The 20,362-nt window shown below is 44.2% G+C and overlaps 1 protein-coding gene across 1 annotated transcript; it reads right to left on the bottom strand.

Annotated features, from left to right (window-relative positions):
• Positions 1-4,808: 4,808 nt before the first annotated feature.
• Kctd14 (potassium channel tetramerization domain containing 14) lies at positions 4,809-10,456 on the bottom strand. Its single transcript, XM_051192271.1, has 2 exons — positions 10,337-10,456; positions 4,809-5,932 (listed from the first exon to the last, which is right to left on the bottom strand). Exons 1-2 carry the CDS (start codon positions 10,439-10,441, stop codon positions 5,282-5,284), a joined length of 756 nt encoding a protein of 251 aa, XP_051048228.1. The 5' UTR covers positions 10,442-10,456; the 3' UTR covers positions 4,809-5,281.
• Positions 10,457-20,362: the final 9,906 nt, after the last annotated feature.

Below are 20,362 nucleotides of genomic sequence, written 5' to 3'. Positions count from 1 at the left end.
CACAGTGTTTCAAACTCATCATCATGAATTTGGAGCCAGCCTGAGCTAGTGAGTTCCAGGCCAGTCTGGACTACAGAGTGGGATTCTGTCTCAAAAAAAAATGCAGTTGTGTTGGAGATAGTATTATGTGCACATGGACAATTATTTTATATTCTCTCTGGCATACTTTGTGTATATGGCAATATGTTGACTTTCTAGGAAACAAAATTTGAACAGATGTGATTGGATGGAACTTCTGGAGAAAATCCCCTAAGTAGCCAGGCAGTGATGGTGTACACCTTAATATCAGCACTTGGGAATCAGAGGAAGACAGACCCCTGAGTTCAAGGCCAGCCTGGTTTACAGAAAGAATTCTAGGACAGTCAAGGCTATACGGAGAATCCCTATCTTGAAAAGAAAAAAGAGAGAAAGAGAGAAAAGAAGGGAAAGAGAAGAAGGAAGGAAGGAAGAGTGAAAAGGAAACCACTCTAGTGGCTACAGAGACCACTGTAGTTAAAAGCACTGGCTGCTCCTTTAGAAGACCTGAGTTTGGCTTCCAGTACCCACATGATGGCTCATAGTCATTTGTAACTGTAGTTAAAGAGGATCTGACACCCTCTTCTGAGTCTAGTACCAGGCATACATACATATATATACATACACACAGGCAAAACACTCATAGAATAAATAAATCTAAAACAAAGAAAGCACTCTAAAACAGAGTTTTAAATGTTATTTATTCAAGAATGAACAGTTCTGGCATCACTAACTCAACTTTATCATTTGGCCTTCAGTGGCTTTCTCGGTCTCCTTCCCATAATCTCTCCAGTGGGGCAGCTTGGTGCTCGTGAGCACTGTTGCTTCCCTGTCTTCCCCTACCTCCCTTGGCTCTGCCCTCTTTTGAGATGGGGCATCACTAAGCTGCCTGGGCTCAGCTCAGATTCCTGGGCTCAAGCTCAGCCTCAGCATCCCACACAGCTGTAGCTACATGACTTATTTGCTTTAGAGCAGAAACAGCATCCTGAGAGTGCAAGCCTGTGCACAAGCAATTGTCAAGTCTTTACATCGCACTTATTGATGTTCCATTAGCAAAAACCTCATGATGTCAAGTTTAAGATCAGTGTAAGGGAGAACTTTGTAGTGCTAACATGGAGCAGAGGGCAGGGAACTCCTCAGAGTGAGTTCCAGACCAGCCTAAGCTACACTGAGAAACCCTGCTCAAAAAACCAGTAAGGAAATACATATCTAGGGAAGGAACTAGAGAGGAAGATAGCGCAGGGGTTAAAAGCTCTTGCAAGGACCTGGGTTTGTTTCCCAATGTCCACATGGTGGCTCAAAACCATCCATAACTCCAGTTCGAGGTGACTTTTCTGACCTCCACAGACATTAGGCTTATACATGGTGTATATATACACATACAAGCAAAAATGCTTATATATATATATGTATATATAATAATTAGATCTAATAAAAATAATTTGAAAAGAAATATCTAGGGGAGATTAAAAAAAAAAACCAAAAAACCCAGTATTCAGACCACATGCCACAATTAAAATATAATTTCTAGGGATTGGGCCCAGGCATACTTTTTAAAGCTGCTTGATTAATTCCAACATGCAGCCAATGTGAGAACCACTGAATTAAGTTTCCTAATAACCAAGTCTGTTGTGTGAACTTCAATTACATCTCAATGTTTTAAAAAAAATACATCCGTAAAATACCTATGCCCTAGGCAGTGGTGGTGTGCACCTTCAGTCCTAATACTCAAGAGGCAGAAGAAGGCATATGTCTGTGAGTTTGAGGCCAGTTCAGTCAACAGAGAGAGTTCCAGGACAGCCAGGGCTACACAGAAAACTCTCTCAAAAAACTGAAAACCTAAATCAAAACAAAAAACTTATGCCACAATAGTCAAAATAGATTATACATTAAATTTAATATTTTAGACCATGCCTTTAATCCCAGGACCCAGGAGGCAGAGTCAGGTGGATCTCTGTGAGTTCAAGGCCAGCTTGGTCTATAGAACAAGTTCCAGGATGGGATCCAAAGCTACACTGAGAAATCCTGTCTCTAAAAACTGAAAGATTTTAGTTTGCAGAACAAGGATGTAGGAAAGGGACAGGAGAATAATTCTTGCAAGCAGAATATAGAAAATCATAGAGAATGGACATTGACATGGGAGGAAAGGACAGAAATTATGAGAACAAGAAAGTTACTATGGCGATGGGGCTAGTTAGTGGTCATGCTGGGCTGATTCTGTTAAATAGTAACTGAATCATCAATCTCTTGTGATAACTGAAGGCTCTAAATGTACAGCTGAGAGAAAGCCAGAGTGTGAAAAAAGTTTCTCACAGGTCTTGGCCCACAACAAAGAAATAGGCCCCCAACCCTGGAACAAATGATTCCAGATGAACAGCCCTGTCTGGGTCACTCCTAGCCAACGGACAGTCTGGAGACTTTCCAAGCCATTCTATGGTTTATCCTTTGAATAAGAACAGGTCATACCTGGTGATCTCTCAAACATGAGATCATACTTTGTAATTAGTCGCCTTGTGCCCCATTCATGTATGCTGATTGCGGCCTTTCTCTATAAAAAAGGAGCCTGAACCCTTTGGGGGGGGGTGTGCAGCTTTCCCCAAGATTGCTGACACCCGAGTGCACTTGTTCAATAAACACCTCTTGCTTGTTGCATCTCCTGGTTTTGGCGTTTGGGTCGCGGGGCTCTCCCACCGGCCCATCAGAACTCCAGATTTAGGGTCTAACAAAACAAGAGAAGATTTTATTCTTTTTAGATTTCTCAGCACTGTATATCATCCCAAGTGTGTACTGGACGAGTACTGCTCTGCAGGTCCACATCCCCAGATGTGGTGGTTTGAATGAGATTGTCCCCGAGTGCTCAGATGTTTCAATACTTGGTCACCAGGTGTTGGCGCTATTTGGATAGCTTTAGGAGGTGTGACCTTGCTGGAGGAAGTATGTCACAGGGAAGTTTGAAAAGCCATGCATCTTTTCCAATTCACTCTGTTTATTGCTTGTGGTTTCAGGTGTGAGTTGTCAGCTGGTCCTACCACCACATATGCTGCCTCCTACCACCAATCCCTGCCCTGATGGACTCTTACCCTCTAGAACTGTTAGTTCCTGCACCCCCCTTCAAAAAAAAAAAAGAGAGAGAGAGAGAATACCTCTATAAGGTTGCCTTGGTCATGAACAGGAAAGCAACCAATATACCAGAAAATATTTGCCCCCCGTCCCTGTTTTGAAGGGGTTAAAGTGAGCTAAGTCTTACTGTTTCTTCAAAAGGCTGGGCAATTCTTTTCTAACTCCTGAAGTGAGTGAGCCCTATAGCAGCTCCAGGTTCAGACCTGCCTGCCAATTGTTTGGGTAAGTATTTTGTTTCTGATTTCTGATTTTGATACAGCATCTCATTATGTAGCCAGAAGTTGTCTTAAGTATGTGGTCCTCCTGTCTCAACCTCACAAACTCTGGAATTACAAGCATATGCCATTGTGCCTGGCTAGAAAACAGCTTAAGATCTATCTATCTATCTATGTATCTATCTATGTGTGTAAGCCAAAGGGCAACTTATAGGATACAATTCTCTCTTCTCTTGTGTGTGGGTCCCAGGGATGAAGCTTGGGGTGTCATCCTTGGCAGCAAGTGCCTTTTACTGGTGAGCCATCTTGCTAGCTCCTTGTTTTAACATTTTAAAAAATGATGTGTATCTGTGTGAAGGTATATGCATGAGGATGTAGTTGCTCATGGCGACCAAAAGAGGGCACTGGACAGCCTGGAGCTGAAGTTATAAGCAGTTAAGTTGTAAACCACTGCACCAGGGTGCTGGGAACCAAACCCAGGTCTTCTTCAAAAGCTCTTATCTACTGAGCCATCTTTTCAGACCCATGTTGTAGCTTTTAGGGGTATGTGTACATGTCTGTGTATGTATGTGTGCACATCCACATAGGTACATGTATGCCATGGCATATCTGTGGAGGTCAGAGGATAATTCTTAAAAGTTGGTTCTGGGCACAGAGGACTGAGAGAGCCTTCCTCTAGTAAAACCATGGGACCAGACACAGAGATCCACAGGCAGAGTTCCAGGAAACCAGTCAAAGTGAGGGAGGAGGGAACATATGAGCAGCTGAACCAAGCTCTTAGAAACTCATAAACTCTAGACTGACAGCTATGGAGCCTCCAGGGAACCAAACTAACCCTTTATATGTGGGAGACAGTTGTGAAGCTTGGACCATCTGAGGGGCCTCTGGCAGTAGAACCATGATACAAACCTGGTACATGATCTAGCTTGTTGGAGCCCATTCCATATGGTGGGATGTCATGCTCAGCCCTATGCATGGGAGAGGGGCTTGGCTCTGCCCCAACCTACTGTGTCCAAATTTATTGACTCCTCATGGAGCCCTTGCCCATGAGGAGGATTAGACTGGGGTTAGGATGGGGGGAAGAGGAGGGGGAGGAAGGGTAGGAGGGAAAACTGGTTGGAATGTAAAATGAAATTTAAAGGAATAAATAAATAAAAAGTTGGCTCTGTTCTTTGATTGTGGGCACTAGAGATCCAACTTAAGGCACTGGGCTCACACACCAAAGTGTTTATCCACTGGTTTTTTGTTTGTTTTCATGGTTTTTGACATAGGGCTTCTCTGTATTTCTCTGGCTATCCTGGAACTCCCTCTGTAGCCCAGGTTGGTCTTGAACTCAGAGATCCACCTGGACTGCCTCCTTGCTGGGATTAAAGGTGTGGGCCACCAGGCAAGGCCTGGTGTTGTAAAGAGAATGTTACAATCCACTAGAGGAAGTTACAGACCATCACGGACATGAAATCAGATAAGAGTCCTTTATTTAATCTGTGACTGATTTTAGACTCCGGCCACAAAGAACTCTTGGCCCCTAAGATGAGCACCACAGAGTTTAAAAGACAAAGTCACTATTATATCACACTAGGCATAGGCTAAGGGAATTATATTATGTTTATTTCCCAGCAAGAAAGGAGGAACCCTTTGATCTGTTAAACATTTGACAAGCTTCATTTCTCAGAAAATGGGAGAAACCCTACTTTGTTCTGGCAAGCAAGATATGGCTCACTCATAAGAGGAGCAGGTGTGGAGTCAGTATAGCCTGGCCTCTCCTGAGCCATTTCAATAAGGTTTCAACCTATATCTAAGGCTGGCCTTGAACCCATGGTAGTCATCTTATCTCAACCTCCCAAGTGCTGGAACTACAGACTCAAATTTAGAGCATGGATTTGGATGGCAAGTCACCACAGCCCCTAACAAACAATCCCAGCTCCTAGGAATCACCACCAAGTGAAGACGAATATCCAGAAGCATGTGTAGGGGTTCCTATTCAGGTGGTACCTCTGAATGGACACATTATACCCCTGGTCTTTAATGTCCTTCTCCAGGCAGTACACAAAGTCCTCCGTCTTGGGGCCTGCCTTCCAGGGACCAAATTTGACAACAGGTGTCTTTTTGGCCTCCAAGATATGCAACGGCTCCACACACTTTGCTTCTTCCTCTTCTGTGTGCACCACACACACCACCACCTTTGACAAGCGCATTGCCACAGCCTCTGCCCGAGCCAGGTGCAGCAAGACCTCCAGGTTCTCTCTGTAGTTTGGCACACCCAGCAAGAACTGCATTCGAGCCACCTGTTCGCCAAAGATTTGTGGCATATCCTCCAACATCTTGACCAAGAGATGGATTTGGTAGAACTTAGCCTCATGGTATACCTCAGGGATGCACTCTGTGGGCACTTTCCCGGTGCGTAGGTAGTCCAAGATAGGACCAAAGTAGGTACCAGGACGATCAATGAAGAAGCGACCCTGTGCATCCCTGTAGTGTTTTGCTGACCGGGATAGTATCTGTGAAAACTTGGAGCCTGGATGTTTCAGCAGGGTGCCCATAGTAGTGGTGTAGAACTGCCCCCCAACATTTAGCTCCACCACCTGCAGACACAAAAGGTATAGTGAACCAACAATGCACGTCCAGGAGACATAGCTAAAACTTATTATAGGATGTGATGTCTGCTGCTACAAAACAAACAACATTCAAACAAAAAACCTCTGTGTAGTGATAAAGGTTAAGGCTGGATTTTCAACCTGAATGTTCAAGCACAAGCCAGTGTGGAGACCAGTGATGGGGCCAGTCCTTCAGTTTGATGCAGGCATGACCTCATTCTCAACCTGTCTGTTGCACTGCCTCTTAGGATTTTAAGTACTGTATTGGAATTAGGAGAGCCAAAGGCAAGCACGCTGCTGGGGGGAATAAAAACAAAACAAAACAAAACAAACAAAAAAAAAACATACAAAAAAAAAAAAAAGAGAGAGAGAGAGCACTAAGTTGCCATGGCAACAAGTCCTACAGGGTCCATTTCAGCCATCTAGAGAGGAGATGGCGGGAGAAGAACCCAGACCAAATAGCTCATAAAAATAAGCTCAGAACCTATGTCCTTCTGCCTCCTCTAAACTTCAAGGCTCCTTGGCAAGGCTATTTGGATAACCTTGAGATCACCTCTATGAAGCAGGCAGTTTTTCAAGTAGCACAGACTAACCCTGAATAAATTAGTATGATGGCATCCCTACTCCCCTGGAGCTCAGCTCCTAGGTCCTCTCAATAGTCTAATATTACAGACAAAGAACACCCAGAGAAAAAGATTCACAAAACACGGAGGAATGAAGTGCAGCTAGGATCAAATGCCCATCAGTCAGCCTGGCTTACTTTAGGATGGGTGTTCCAGCCCACCCCAGCTGCTGCCTCACTGCAGCCAATATTGGCTCTGTGACTGGAGAAGGTCACTACCTTTCTCTACCTTCAGCTTCGGTGTCTGTGAAAATGGAAGCAAAATGGACAGAGAACGCAAATCCTTCCAACTCTCAAAGTTGAATCCACCCATCACTTCACTGGTCTTTTCTGGCCAGGCAGTGGTGGTGCACACCTTTAATCCCAGCACTCGGCAGGCAGAGGCAGGCAAATCTCTGAGTTTGAGGCTAGTCTGGTCTACATAGTGAATTCCAGGACAGCCAGAACTACACAGTGAACCCTGTCTCAAAAATAAATAAATAAATAAATAAATAAATAAATAAATAAATAAATGCAAAAAACAAACAACCAAAAACATTCTTTCTGAAGCTAATTTACAGAAACCAGTTTCCTTGGTAGCTTGTACATCATTTAGCACTTGGGAGGAACATGACATATTATTGTATTTGGCTATACAATAAGACCACGTTTCAAACAAAAGGGATAGAGTCTCCTGCTCTAACATCCTGTGCCCCATTCTTTTATCAAATAAGACTTCAGCCCTGTCCACAAGCTGCTTTATCCCGTTCCTTTTTTTGTTTTTATTCCCTACCACACCTTCCCACTCCCCCAACTTCTCCAACCCCCTGCCCCCGCAAAGTTCCCAGCCTCTGTGCTTCCTATCTTATCCAAAACACTGCCCAGTGTGTTCCTGGAGGAAGGCCCCTCTGTCTTTACTATCAGTCCCCTTGCCAGTCCCTGGGTGGGTGGGAAAGCCCGTGGTTACTGCCTGGGAGAGACTTTGCTTCAGGAGGAACCTGCTGGGTGTCAAGTCTGTGATAGCCATGGAGATGCAGGAGTGGACCAGACTCATCTCTCATCCTGTTCTGTCAGAAGGGTCCCTATGCCTTGCCCTCCTCAACCCAGCACTCATACATTTCCTGAGATCCCCTCTGCTGAGTGAATGAGTGACATCAACACTCATACATTTTCCGAGATCACCTTCACTCAGATGTTCTTTAGGCCCCAAGATCTCTAACTCCCAACACTAACCTCTCCTGTTGTTTCCCATTTTAGCTGAACCAGAAGCCAAGGATAATATGGCTTCTCCTCCATCTCAGTCTCTCCCACACTCACTCAACACGAAGTCCTGGCAGTTCTGTTTGGCAAGTTCCAGGATGGCTTACCCCTTGCTAGGGCCTACCAGGATGCAGCCCACACATTGAAACCAGAGTTCTTTCTTCTCTGACACAAACCTGAGTCTCCTGCATTGAACGTTTGAATGGCTTGAGGTTACCAGGGCTCTTTGCAAAAGGCCTACTGCTTGGCCTCAAGCAAAGAACAAAATTACCTACTGCACCCCTCTTTCTATCCATGGCAGGATGGTGTCCAGGCCTCCAGGACTTCAGTCTCCTGCAGATTACCTTCCTATCACTGAGTCTTCCATCTTTCTTTCTTCCTTTCTTTATTTCTTTCTTATCCTTTTGCTTTTCTAAGACAGGGTTTGTGTATACTGGAACTTGCTCTGTAGACCAGGTTGTCCTTAAACTCAGAGATCCATGTGCCTCTGCCTCCCAAGTGCTGGGATTAAAGACATGAGTCACCATAGTTCCCCAGGAGTCTTCCAGAAGGGTGGTTTTCTGCCCCAGAGTAACATGTAGTTTGTTTTGTTTTGTTTTGTTTTGTTTTTTCAAGACAGGGTTTCTCTGTGGCTTTGGAGCCTGTCCTGGAACTAGCTCTGTAGACCAGGCTGGCCTCGAATTCACAGAGATCCACCTCCCGGGTGCTCGGACTAAAGGAGTGCATCACCAACACCCAGCTCAACATGCAATTCTACTGTTACAGTAGTTGCTCCCTTGGAATCCCCTGTTCGTTCATCCTCCATTAGACTGGGAAGTTTGAAAGGGGGACACTAGTCCTAGCCCATACATATCATCAGCACCGACTAGCAGGGCAGAGCACACCAGAAACACTCAATGAATGAATACCTGTCATGTTGAATACCTTGGCCCCGATCCATAACAGAATCTGGTATTCTGATAAATGCAGATCTTGCCCTACCTGGCATCACACTCAGTGCTGGCTCCATGCATGACCTTCGCCCAGGACTCATTTAAGCCCTTCTTGAGCAGGGAAGATGGAACACCCTGAGTGTTGAGCACTTTGACACTAGGCAGGTAGATTTGCAAACAGCCCATGATGACATATTCTCATGACCTATTGGAAAGAGCCACTTTCCCTGCTGCTGGGTCTGTTCTCTCGCCTTACTCTATCTTGATTAGAATGAGAATTTTATTCTTTTGGAGTATACCCAGACCCTCTGTTAGCAGCTAATTGAGGCAGACACCTTTAGGGACTAACGTCTACACTAAAGGGGACGTGTCACCTACTTAACACACACCCTCAAAGTTGTCATTTCTTTTATTTCAACTGAACTTCTGGAGAAATTCATTGAGTTTTCTGATGTATTCTTTTAGATAACTGCTATAATACAGAGTGAGCATGTCCGAGAAGAATTCATGTTGGCCATCTTTCCTTTTTTTTCAAAGACAGTCTCCAGAAGCCCAAGCAGGGTTGTAGGTATGTGCTCTGGAATTCAGTTAAAGCATGATTATTAGCATTTGTTGTTTCTGTTTTGTTGGCAGTGCTTGCGATTTGAGTCCGATCCTCCCTAGTACTAGCAAGCTGTCTCCACCACAGAGCCACACCCTGGGCCTAAGTGGCCTCCTTAAAGGTTTTGAGCATGAGAGCTATGAACTAAAACGTACATGCTTTCCTGTCTGGACATGTAGACTGCTACAAGAAAATGCCCACCCTTCCTTCTTGAGGTCTAGCACTGCTGTGAGAACAGCTCCAGTCTTAGCCTCATTAACTAATCTCTCTCTTCTTTTCCTCCTGGCTTTGCAGACAGCAAACCCGGTTTGCACTCCCAAAATCCTCTGACCCAATTCACGAGAGAAGGTAAGCAAGCAGGGTACTCTTTGGAGCAGAGAGAGGGAGTGCTGGAGCTGGCAGAGAAAAGGGACAGACTGAAGTACCCTCCCCACCCCAACCCTCATCCCCGACTACAACAATCCAGGGTTTTTCAGAGGGGACACACACACACAAACTAAAACAAAGTTAAGTAGATCCAGGTAAGAAAAAAGCAAATGAGAGACTCCACAGAGTTTGCTGGAGCTGGAGGCAGGAACACACATGAAAGGAAAGAGTTTACTGACTGGAGCAAAAGAATGCTCCCCCAAACATTCCCATGGAGGGATGCTCCCTTAGCCTAGAGATGCTAAAGAAAGCCTAGGCCCCACCCAAATTACTTGGCAGATTTTGAGGCTTCTTCCTGGAAGGTTCACCCTCCCTGGGGAATGATGGGTGGGGAATAGGATGAGGGGAGGCATGGGAGGATGGGAGGGAGAGGGAACTGGGATCGATATGTAAAATAAGAAAAAAAATAAAAAAATTTAAATAATAAAAAAATGCTCCTCGTGGGTGGGGGTGGGGATGGGGGGAACTACAGGAGGGTGGGCGAACGAAAATGGAACGGAGCTAGTAAAGTGCACGGAGGAGTTTGGGGCAGTTAGGGCAACTTAGCAGCTGCTCCGCAGGGGTGCACTTACGACATCCGGATCAGAGCAGACGATCCCGACCCCGGACTCCTTGAGCTGGTTTGAGGGTAGTGACTCCTGGCTGGGCTCCTTGAGTTGGTTTGCGGGCAGGCTCATCCTGGCGGGAAAGGACAGCTCGCACTGACTACACAGCACTCACTGCCTTGGGCAGATAACTTATGGGCAGGAAACACAGTCCTGCCACGTATCGAAAATTTCCCAGCGGAAAAGGCTCGTGACTCCCCGCCCCCGAGGAACACCCCCTTGCCTCTTTTGGAAAACACTCGAAGTTTAGCTGGGTTAAAAAGCTGAGATTTTGAGCATGGACCCCATTTGTTCTTTGGGCTGTCATAAACTTAAAGTAACCTATTACTTCTCAGCGAAGGGGTACTAGGAGACAATCCTGGGGCTCTCAGAGGGCAGAATGTCAGACCAGAAAATATAAAATAGCAAATTAGAAGAAAAAACAAAACGAAACAAAAAACCCAAAACTGCTACTCAGAGGCAAGTGTTATGAAACTCGCCTGTTCAATTCCTTAGTTCTGAGTGAGAAAAGTCTTCTCTAAAAAATACTTACCCTCCAGGAGCCCAGAATGGTCAACAACAACCAGAAACTTAAACAAAACTTACTAGATAGTGCAACTACACACTTGGCAAAGAAAATAAAACCCGAGGAGACTGGGACATAGAGCAGTGGTAGCATGTACGAAATCTGGGTTTGACCCCCAGCAAAACATAGACATGCACACACCCCACAAGGAAAGAGGAGAGATAAGAAAAAGGGAAAGAAGGAGAAAACGAAACCCTCCCTGAGTAAAGTACAATCAAGCCAACTTTCAAAGAGTGTACACAGATAACAAGGGGTCCCTCAAACAAGGCCCAAAACCACAAACCACAAAAGGAAACAAAGTAACATTAGGAAAAGTCAACAGACACAAGCACAAGCCCCTCAGACACTGCCCGGTGTACAGTGTGAGCATATTTAATGTCATTGAATAAAAGAGGGCATCTAAAATATGGGCTGCAGGTGTGGCTAAGTGGTAGTGCCCTTGCCCAGCATAACCAGGTCCCGAGTCCTATCCATACATCTACAAAACCAAACAGAAACCTTAATATGAGTAAAGATCAAGAAATATTTTTTTTTTAAAGACTGGGAAGATTTTTTTGAGCCCAATAGAACCTTCAAAACTGAAAAACTAAAGTAGCTAAAATAAGTCATCACTGCAGTTTAGAAGGAATTAAACAAACACAGTTGAAGATGCAGTGTATGTATTGTTTTTAACCCATAAATATGGAAACATAAGAGCAAATGCCTGAGCTGGTAGGGAGGAAGGAAAAGGAGTGTTCAAACCTTGCTCATGGGAATGTGAACTGCTGCTGGGATCTTTAGACGTTAATATAATATGGCCATCTCCACCAAAGCGGGGAGGGAAACACCCACTTTTGGGAATCCACCCAAGGGGGGGACCCACACCATTCTGAAGGAGTATGTGAAAGAACATGTTAACCACTGATCATTTGTGTTAGCAAAAGTAGATACAGCAAAGAGTTGACTAAACTAGGTCTGTGTTTGCCATGCAATGTTATGTGTTTGTTAAGAAGAAAGAGATATGGGCAGGGGAGATGGATGGCTCAGCAGTTAAGAGTGCTTGCTATTCTTTCAGAGGACTAGAGTTTGGCTCCCAGCACCTGCATCAGGCAGTTTACAACCACTTGTTAACCTCAGTTCCAGGGAATCTGATGCTCTTTTCTAGTCTCCGTGTGTTTGTGCATGAGCAAACATGCACACACACACACACACACACACACACACACACACACACACACACACACACACACCTGGGACTCCAGCACTTGGAAGATAGAGAAAGGACAATTAGATGTTCAGAAGTTCAAGGTCGTCCTTATGCTTAGCTACATAGCAAATCTTGGGCCAGCTTGGGGTACCTAAAATCCTGTCTCAAAACAAACAACCAGATAATGAAAAAAGTAGGGCTGGAAAGATGTCTCAGTTGATAGAGTGCTTGCTTTATAAGCATTAGGACCCAAGTCCTATCCCCAGAAGCCATTAAAAATACTCAATATGACTGAACATGGTGGCACAGGCCCTTAATTTCAGCACAAAGAAGTCAGAGGCTGGGGGGTCTCCATGACACTGAGGCCAGACTATTCTGCATAATGAGCTCCAGGGCAGGCAAGGCTATATAATGAGACCCTGTCTCAAAATAAAAAACAGAAACCAAAAACAAGACAAAACAAAACAACAAAATCCAAAAAATCAGCAACTCAGTATGGTAGGACAAGTTTGTAATCCTAGAGCTAGGATAACAGATAGGAGGAGGATCCCTGGGGCTCACTGCCCTGCCAATCTAGCTTAATTGATGAACTGCAGGCCAACAAAGAGACACTGTAAAGGTAAACAGTGTTCCTGACACCTGAGGTTGTCCTCTGACCTCCACACACATGCATACACACACATATGTACATATACATGCAGCTCCACAAGCACGCACACACAGAATTAAAAGTTGATGGGAGATGTCATTCTGTAAATATGTTTCTCATACTAGTTAATGAATAAAGCACTGTTGGCCAATAGGAAAGCAAGAGAGGAGGGACTAGGAGACAAGGAGGAAAGAGGAGGGAGGAAGGAGGAGTCAAGATGGAGAGATCAGGGATAGCACAATGCCAGCCCATTCCCCGGTAAGATGAAACCACGTGGAAATACATAGATTAACAGAAATGGGTTAATACTTAAGACAGAGCTAGCTGATAAGAAACAAGTAACTGGCCAACAGCATTATATCAAATACAGGGTCTCTGTGCGTTATTTGTGGCTGGCACGGCGGCGGGACAAAACCAGTGACTGGAGGAAAAACCTACTCCTTAGATAGCAACTGTTAAAACAAATACTACTGAATCAATCCAATTTATATATTTTAAAAATGCTTTAATTCCAAAATTTAAGTCTAAGTACAAGTTACTGGAGAAAAAGATTTCTATTTTTGTTTCCACAAAAAATAAAAAAAAAACTGTGGATTCCTTCCAGACTATTGTGGTTTGATCAAGTCAGACCCCCTGAAACAGATTTCCTGGTGATCCAACATTCAAAACAGCTTAAACAAGGCAGCCTTACAGACTACAGCCAGGATTTCTACGACCTCTTATGAGCTCCATGACAGCGCCCCCTATCAGCAAAAAGTAGTTAAAAAAAAAGACGCCCAAATTCCCAAATATTGTTTATAAATGTTTGTTTTCATTTAAATGGAGTTGGTTATAATTGGTTAATGATCACAGCCAATTCTTTTTAAAGGTAAAAAGGGGATTATGGTATAGAAATGGATACTTTGCTTTGGAATGGATTTTCATTTATTGATACAATTTAAGGTCAATTTTGTGATGTGTGTATTTCTCCTTTTGTTTAAGTATTGTGTTTACATAGCTCATTTAGAGAAATGTAATGTATAATTCAATACAGATTATAGATAGTACCTCTAATAGTCAAATTTTATAGTTAAATTAGTTAAGATTTCTAGATATACAGACATGTATTTGAGATAAATAGGCATTCTTCAAACCTTTCAAAGACCTATAGAATATGGCATTTAAAATGGTTTAGGGTTTTTCTTGACAATGAGGCACAATTGCTCCTGGCAACACCATCTGCGTCAAAAAGGAAGATGGACATTGAAGAAACTCGTTATGAAGTTTACTTCCAATATGGCAAGACTAGCCATTTGGACAAGATACTGCTCTTGCCTGGACTGTTTGACTTTATGCTATATAAACTGGACATGCAGGACCCATAGAAAAGTGACTGCTGATTCAAGATGGACATTGCTACAATGGTCCTGCTTCATGGAAGAGTCTGCCAGACAGTCTGCAGGACACAGAGAAAAGTGACTGACAAACTGCCACTACAAGGAGACAGTTTAAAGTTTCCTGCTTTGCTGAGGAGTCTGCCAGACACACTATGGCCTATGGGCTGAAGATGGAACATTACAAAAGAACTTTGGGTGACTGACCAGGCAGTGAGTTGTCTCTGTCATTTCTAGAGTTTATATATTATCCTTCTGTGGTCTTTGAAGGAGTTGAAGACAGATATAGTTTTCCTTAGTTAGGATTAAAGATAAGTTACATATAGGACTTTAGACTCACAAAGATAGAATAGATGATGAAATATTTTCTTAAATCTTACTAAATATTGTTAACTGTGATTCTTATTTGATAACCTTTCTGTGATATATTTTGCTACATTAAGGTTAAACCCCTTCTTTTTATTTTAGACAAAAAAGAGGAGATGATGGGAGATGCTATTCTGTAAATACGTTTCTCATACTGGTTAATGAATAAAGCACCGTTGGCCAATAGGAAAGCAAGATAGGCGGGAGTAGGAGACAAGGAGGATTCGAGGAAGTATTAAGGAGGAGTCAAGATAGAGAGTCTGGAGAGAGCAGGACGCCAGCCAGCTGTCCAGTAAGATGAGACCACATAGAAATACATAGATTAACAGAAATGGGCTAATACTTAAGACAGAGCTAGCTGATGAAAAACATGTAACTGACCAACAGACTTATATCAAATACAGCGTCTCTTTGTGTATTATTTGGGGATGGCACAGTGGCAGGACAAGACCAGCAGTGGGAGAAAAAAACCTACTTGTCACAAAAAGTAATGAAGTGTCTAGGTGGTGGTGGTGCACGCCTTTAATCTCAGTACCTAGGAGGCAGAGGCAGGCATATTTCTGTCTACAGAGTGAGTTCCAGGACCTTCAGAGTCACATAGAGAAACCCTGTATGGGAAAACAAACAAACGAACAAACAAACAAGGTAAATAAAATGAAAACTAAAATAGTAAGTATTGCAGCAGTGATACAGCAGGGATCCGATGTTGAAAACCTTAACAAACATAGCAAACCATCTTTTATGTTATAGCTACATGTGTCAGCATATTATAAGAAACAGAGAATGCTGGTTAGATTTTCATCATTGTGAAAAGAAGGAACTTAACTGAGAAAATGCCTCCATCAGATTGGCCTGTAGGCAAGCTTGAGGTGGATTTTCTTTATTGATGGTTGATGTTCAAGAGCTCAGCCCACTATGGATGGTACCATCCCTGGGCAGGTACTCCTGGGCCATATAAGAAAGCAAATTGGACCAGCCCAGCAGGGCAAGCCAATTAAATTAAAAGAATGTAAGAAGTATTCCTCCAAGGCTCCTGTTTCAGTTCCGGTATCCAGCTTTCTGCCTTGAGTTCCTGTGGTAACTTCCCTCATCAGACTGTGACTTGGAATAGATAAGCCAAACAAAACCATTTCTTCCCCCAGTTGCTTTTGATCATGGTCTTTACCGCAGTTACAGAATAACTGTCATTATTCAGTTGGTTGAGAGACTTTTTTGTTGTTGTTGACATTAGTTACAATAAAAAGGCAAATAAATATATAAAAGCAATGCCAGGAAGAAATCAGCTTTTCAGCATGAGGAATCTAGAAAGGCTTCAGGGAAGAGCTGGCATGTAAGCTCCGTCTTGAATGAGGAAGATGTTTACTTAAGAGAGACCTAGATAGATTTTTCATTAGAAGGTTATACAAGTGAAGGAGAGTAAGAGGAGGAAAACAAGCATACATCGCACACTGCCTCCCCCCCCCCCACCCCCGCCAGGCTGTCCCGGAACTTACTGTGTAGACCAGGCTGGCCTCAAACTAACAAAGGTCCACCTGCCTCTGCCTCCTGAGTGCTGGGATCAAAGGTGTGCCCACATGCCCAGCTTGAATGCTATCTTTTATATAACACCTACAAATATCTAGAAAGATTCTATCGCCAAGGAAATTGAAGCTTGAAGAAATTAAATGAAGATCACGTAGACTTTCAGTGCCAGGTTTGAACTCCATGACTAATAGTTTTGTTAGCTAGATAGACATTAGGATGATCTTGGAATTGGGCCTCTGGACATGTCTGTGGATGATTATTTTTAATACATTGAAGATGATCCACCCACTATGGGTAGTATCATCCCCTAGACAAGGGATCTTCCGCCACATAAGGCTGAGAAACCAGCTGACCACTAGCCCAGATGTGCTCCTGTCATTGTGACTTCCCCACTGTTATGGAGTATAACCAGAACTGTGTGCCAAACAAACTCTTCCTCTTTCAACTTGCCTTTGCCAAAGAATTTTATCAAAGCAATAGAAAAGTTACTAAGACAATGGCTTTTCTCTTGCAATAGTCCTCTCTCTTGACTATGCAGAATTAATTGCTTTGTATCAGAGTGTATTGGTCCATTTTCTGTCACCATAGACAAATTTCTGAAGCTAGGTATTTTTTTTGGGAGGAGGGGGACAGGGTTTCTCTGTAGCTTTTGGGGCTGTCCTGGAACTCACTCTGTAGATCAGGCTGGCCCAGAACTCACAGAGATCCACCTGCCTCCTGAGTGCTGGAATTAAAGGTGTGTGCCACCACCGCCCAGCTCGAAGATAGGTGCTTTATACAGAAAAGAGATTTATCCAGCTCACAGTTTTTGATCAATCTCTGGTAAGGGCTCCTTTGAATGGGTCATATTATGGTGCATGGCCCATTTCATACCCAAACCCAGAGAGAGACCAGGCAAGTGTTAATAACAACCTCCTGCAAGGAGGTCCTACCTTTTAAAGGTTCAGCCATCTGTTAACATCACCACAATGAATACAAAGTTTCCAGCACATGAAACAGTATGTATCCAAACCACAGCTGCAGGCAAGGTGTGTGCCTCAGACACATCACTCTGCAAGTGTTCAAGCCATGTAGAGGGGCCTGGGATATCCTGGAGTCATGTTTTCCAGCTTTATACTCCACAAAGCACTTTGCTCTTAAGCAGTTTGACTCCCAGAGAGATTAATGGCATAGACTAGGATGACTCCACAGGGAGGCAGAGTTCTCAAGGGCCTTCAACCCAGAGTGGAGCGCTCCATTCCTGTCTTCCCTAGGCCAGCTGTACTGAAACAGTCCGTATTCCTTGCCTTTGTTCTTGCTGTCCCCTCTACTTTGATGCCCTTTCCTCTAGTCTTCCTAGAAAACTCAGACTGAGCTTTGAAGATGAATTTAGTTGCACCCCCCCCCATTTTGTATTCATTAGCACATTTGACCCTCACAGTTCAGATAAGGGAAGAGCATCACCTCTGTTGTATTGACCCCTAATTTCCCAGAGAATTAAGAGATACTTTCAGATCTGTTGCGAACAACAGACCAGAGTGTTAGCTCTAGCTCTGCCATTGGCTCTCAGTATTTCCTTGGCAGTTCCTGTCTTTGGGTCTAGTTCTCTGGTAACATGGTAGAGGTCGGAGCATTAGCTGAAAGGGTTCTTGTAATTTCATCTTGGTTCATGCTATGGCCACAAAAGAATTCAAAATGCTGCTTGCTCTTGTCTGTGACTGGATCTTCTCTCCCTCTGGCCTAATTCTGAGAACAAGCGCTGTTCCCCTCTGCCCTCCTCCCACCGACCCCCAGCCCTTTGTTCTTCCTCCCAAGGCAAAGCTGCCAGCCCCTGTACTCCCCCAAGCAGTTGGGCTGCGTGCCAGCCAGTCAAGTGGCAGCTGGGACTCAGATGAAAGGGCCCTCAGAAAGCTACTTGTGGCAAGATGCCCAGCCCAGGCTTGGCAGCTTTGAGCCCAGATGTCCCATGAGGCATCCCGTCCACCACTCCCACACAAGGTTCTCTTTGTGAGCCCCACATCCTTGCCAAGCCACGACTACCCTCTTCCCTTTCCTCTGTTCGATAATAGTTTGAGAAATAGCCCTTAGGGAGTGCTTCGGGCTTAGACCAGGCTGTCCTGCCTTAGTGCCAGGGAGTTTGGAACGTTTTATCCCATTTAATCTTCAGAACTGCACTGGTAGCAAGCATTGTCTTTTTCTTCTTCTTTTTTAGACAGGGTCCCACTTGTTGTGTAACCCAGCTAGTCTTAAATTTGCAAGTCTCCTTCCTCAGTCTTCTGAGTGCTTGGATTATACTGTGTACTGCACATCTGCCCATGCTTGAGATTGAGATTCATATTCTCTCCCTCCCTCCCTCCTATGTCTCCCCATCCTCCCCCTCCTCCCCTTCTGCTCCCTCTCCTCTTGTTATTCCTCCTCCTCTTCCCCTTTATTTTTGAGATAGGGTCTTTGGCCCAAGCTGTCCAATGTAGTTGAGGATGATCTTGAACTTTTGATCCTCCTGCCTCTGGGATTACAGGCATATGTCACCACAACTGGTTTATGAAATATTGGGGCTCACACTCAGACTTTCTTACAAGCTAAGCAAGCCCGCCTCACCCCCACTTTTTGTTTTGTTTTGTTTTTTTTGTTTGTTTGTTTGTTTTTACAAGACAGGGTTTCTTTGTGTAGCTTTGTAGACCAGGCTGGCCTTGAACTCACAGAGAACAACCTGCCAATTCTGCCTCCTGGGTGCTGGATACTGGGTGCTAGAACACTTTTCCTTTTTCTCCCTCCCTCCCTCCCTCCCTCCCTCTCTGCCTCCCTCCTTCCCTTCCTCTTCCTTTCTTTGAGGCAGGGTTTCATATAGCCCAGGCTGGCTTTGAACTCTTTCATCTCCTGCCTTCATCTCCCAAGTGCTGAAATTACAGCTGTGTGCTATTACAGGTGTATATCTATTTTAAAAGAAGAAGAACTATATGCCCGAGTGTCTGCTGAGGCAGAGCTGAAGGACGGGGAAAACAGAGGAGACATGAGGAAAAAGAGGCGCCCTTCACCCTGGAGTCTGGCTGATGTCTCACATCAGCAGGGGATCAAGAATCCAAGCACAATTAATAAAATGGTGTGAAATTTGCCTACATAGAGCCAATGTTGCTTTTATATAAAGACATTTCAAATAATAGTGTTAAGACCACAGTGAAAGAAGCCTAGGTCTACATGGCCTTCAGTCATGGCCCTACTCATTTTTCAGATACAAATTCCAAATGCAGTTTTCTGAGACACTTACAAATAAGACTATAGTTTACAGTAAAACCATGTTTTAGCTTCCCCTTGTGACCCATAGCTTTATGTTAAGAGTTGTAAATCTATCAGTGCCCTCAGAACACGACCTGTGATTTCTTTTAAAGGTGGGCTAGTGGTGAGGGAGGGCAGTGAGGACTTCTGGGAGGCAAGGACTCACAAGGGAAGAGAAGGGATGAGGATGTACAAAACTCCGAGCCCCGAGGCATGGGGGAGCTGCTCAGTTAGAAGGAACAGGAAGAGCAACTCTATGGTGGGAGATGAAGAAATTCGGGCGCCCTCGTTTGATCACCTTTGGCTGAGGCTGCCTCTGTTAGGAAAGGCCACATGTGAACCCATACCATGTAGTGTCCCTGTGAATCATCATCACATCGGTGTGTTCTTCCAGGGAAGCGCCACCCACCCCTCCTGGGAATTTTTATAATATTAACATATCCTTTTAGCTCTGGGAGCCTCAGGGCTGGCAAGATAACTCAGTGCTAACAAGCCTGGCAAACCAGCTTAAGGGTAGAAGGAGGAACCTAAATCTGTGAACATCCACTGTAGTATTTGTTCCCTCATCACCTCACAAATCACACACACACACACACACACACACACACACACACACACCTCTGGGAGCCCTGAGTAGAATTTCTGGAAGGAACCTGAGGACCATGTGCCAGTGCCCAGGTAGAGGCAGGTGCCCACATAGGCAGAAAGAATGCCTGAGCTTCCTTCCCAAAGGCCCTAGATTTAACTAGATTTAACTAGATTTAACTAGGTCCCTTTTGGAGAAGCAGGTACTAGAGTCTTTGGGTATGGGATGTAACTTGATGGTAGAGCACCTGCTTAGCACATGCTAAGACCTGGGTTCAGTCATCAGCACTAAAGTCAATTAATAGCTTTGTCAGTTTAGCCAGACAGAGGATGTGTTTGGGAGGCCAGGGGTACTCTAACTTCACCAGCTCATGGGCCCTGCACTTAAGACACCCCTGGCTAAAATTCAAGATGCCAGAGTGTTGAGTGTTGACAAGAGATAGCTTTTGTTTCACGGGCAGTATCTTTTATTTTATCTGTTTACACAGATTAT

The sequence above is a fragment of the Phodopus roborovskii genome, unplaced genomic scaffold (assembly GCF_943737965.1).
Source record: "Phodopus roborovskii unplaced genomic scaffold, PHOROB, whole genome shotgun sequence".
Taxonomy (NCBI): Eukaryota; Metazoa; Chordata; class Mammalia; order Rodentia; family Cricetidae; genus Phodopus; species Phodopus roborovskii.
The sequence above is the reverse complement of the archived record's forward strand: the minus strand, read 5'-3'. Positions and strand labels throughout refer to the sequence as shown.

Excerpts from the sequence above, each read along its gene's own strand:
- Kctd14 (XM_051192271.1), bottom strand. The coding sequence starts at position 10,441 with ATGAGCCTGCCCGCAAACCAACTCAAGGAGCCCAGCCAGGAGTCACTA. Across the intron at positions 5,933-10,336 it reads TCTGCTCTGATCCGGATGTC|GTGGTGGAGCTAAATGTTGG; the intron begins GTAAGTGCACCC and ends TTGTGTCTGCAG.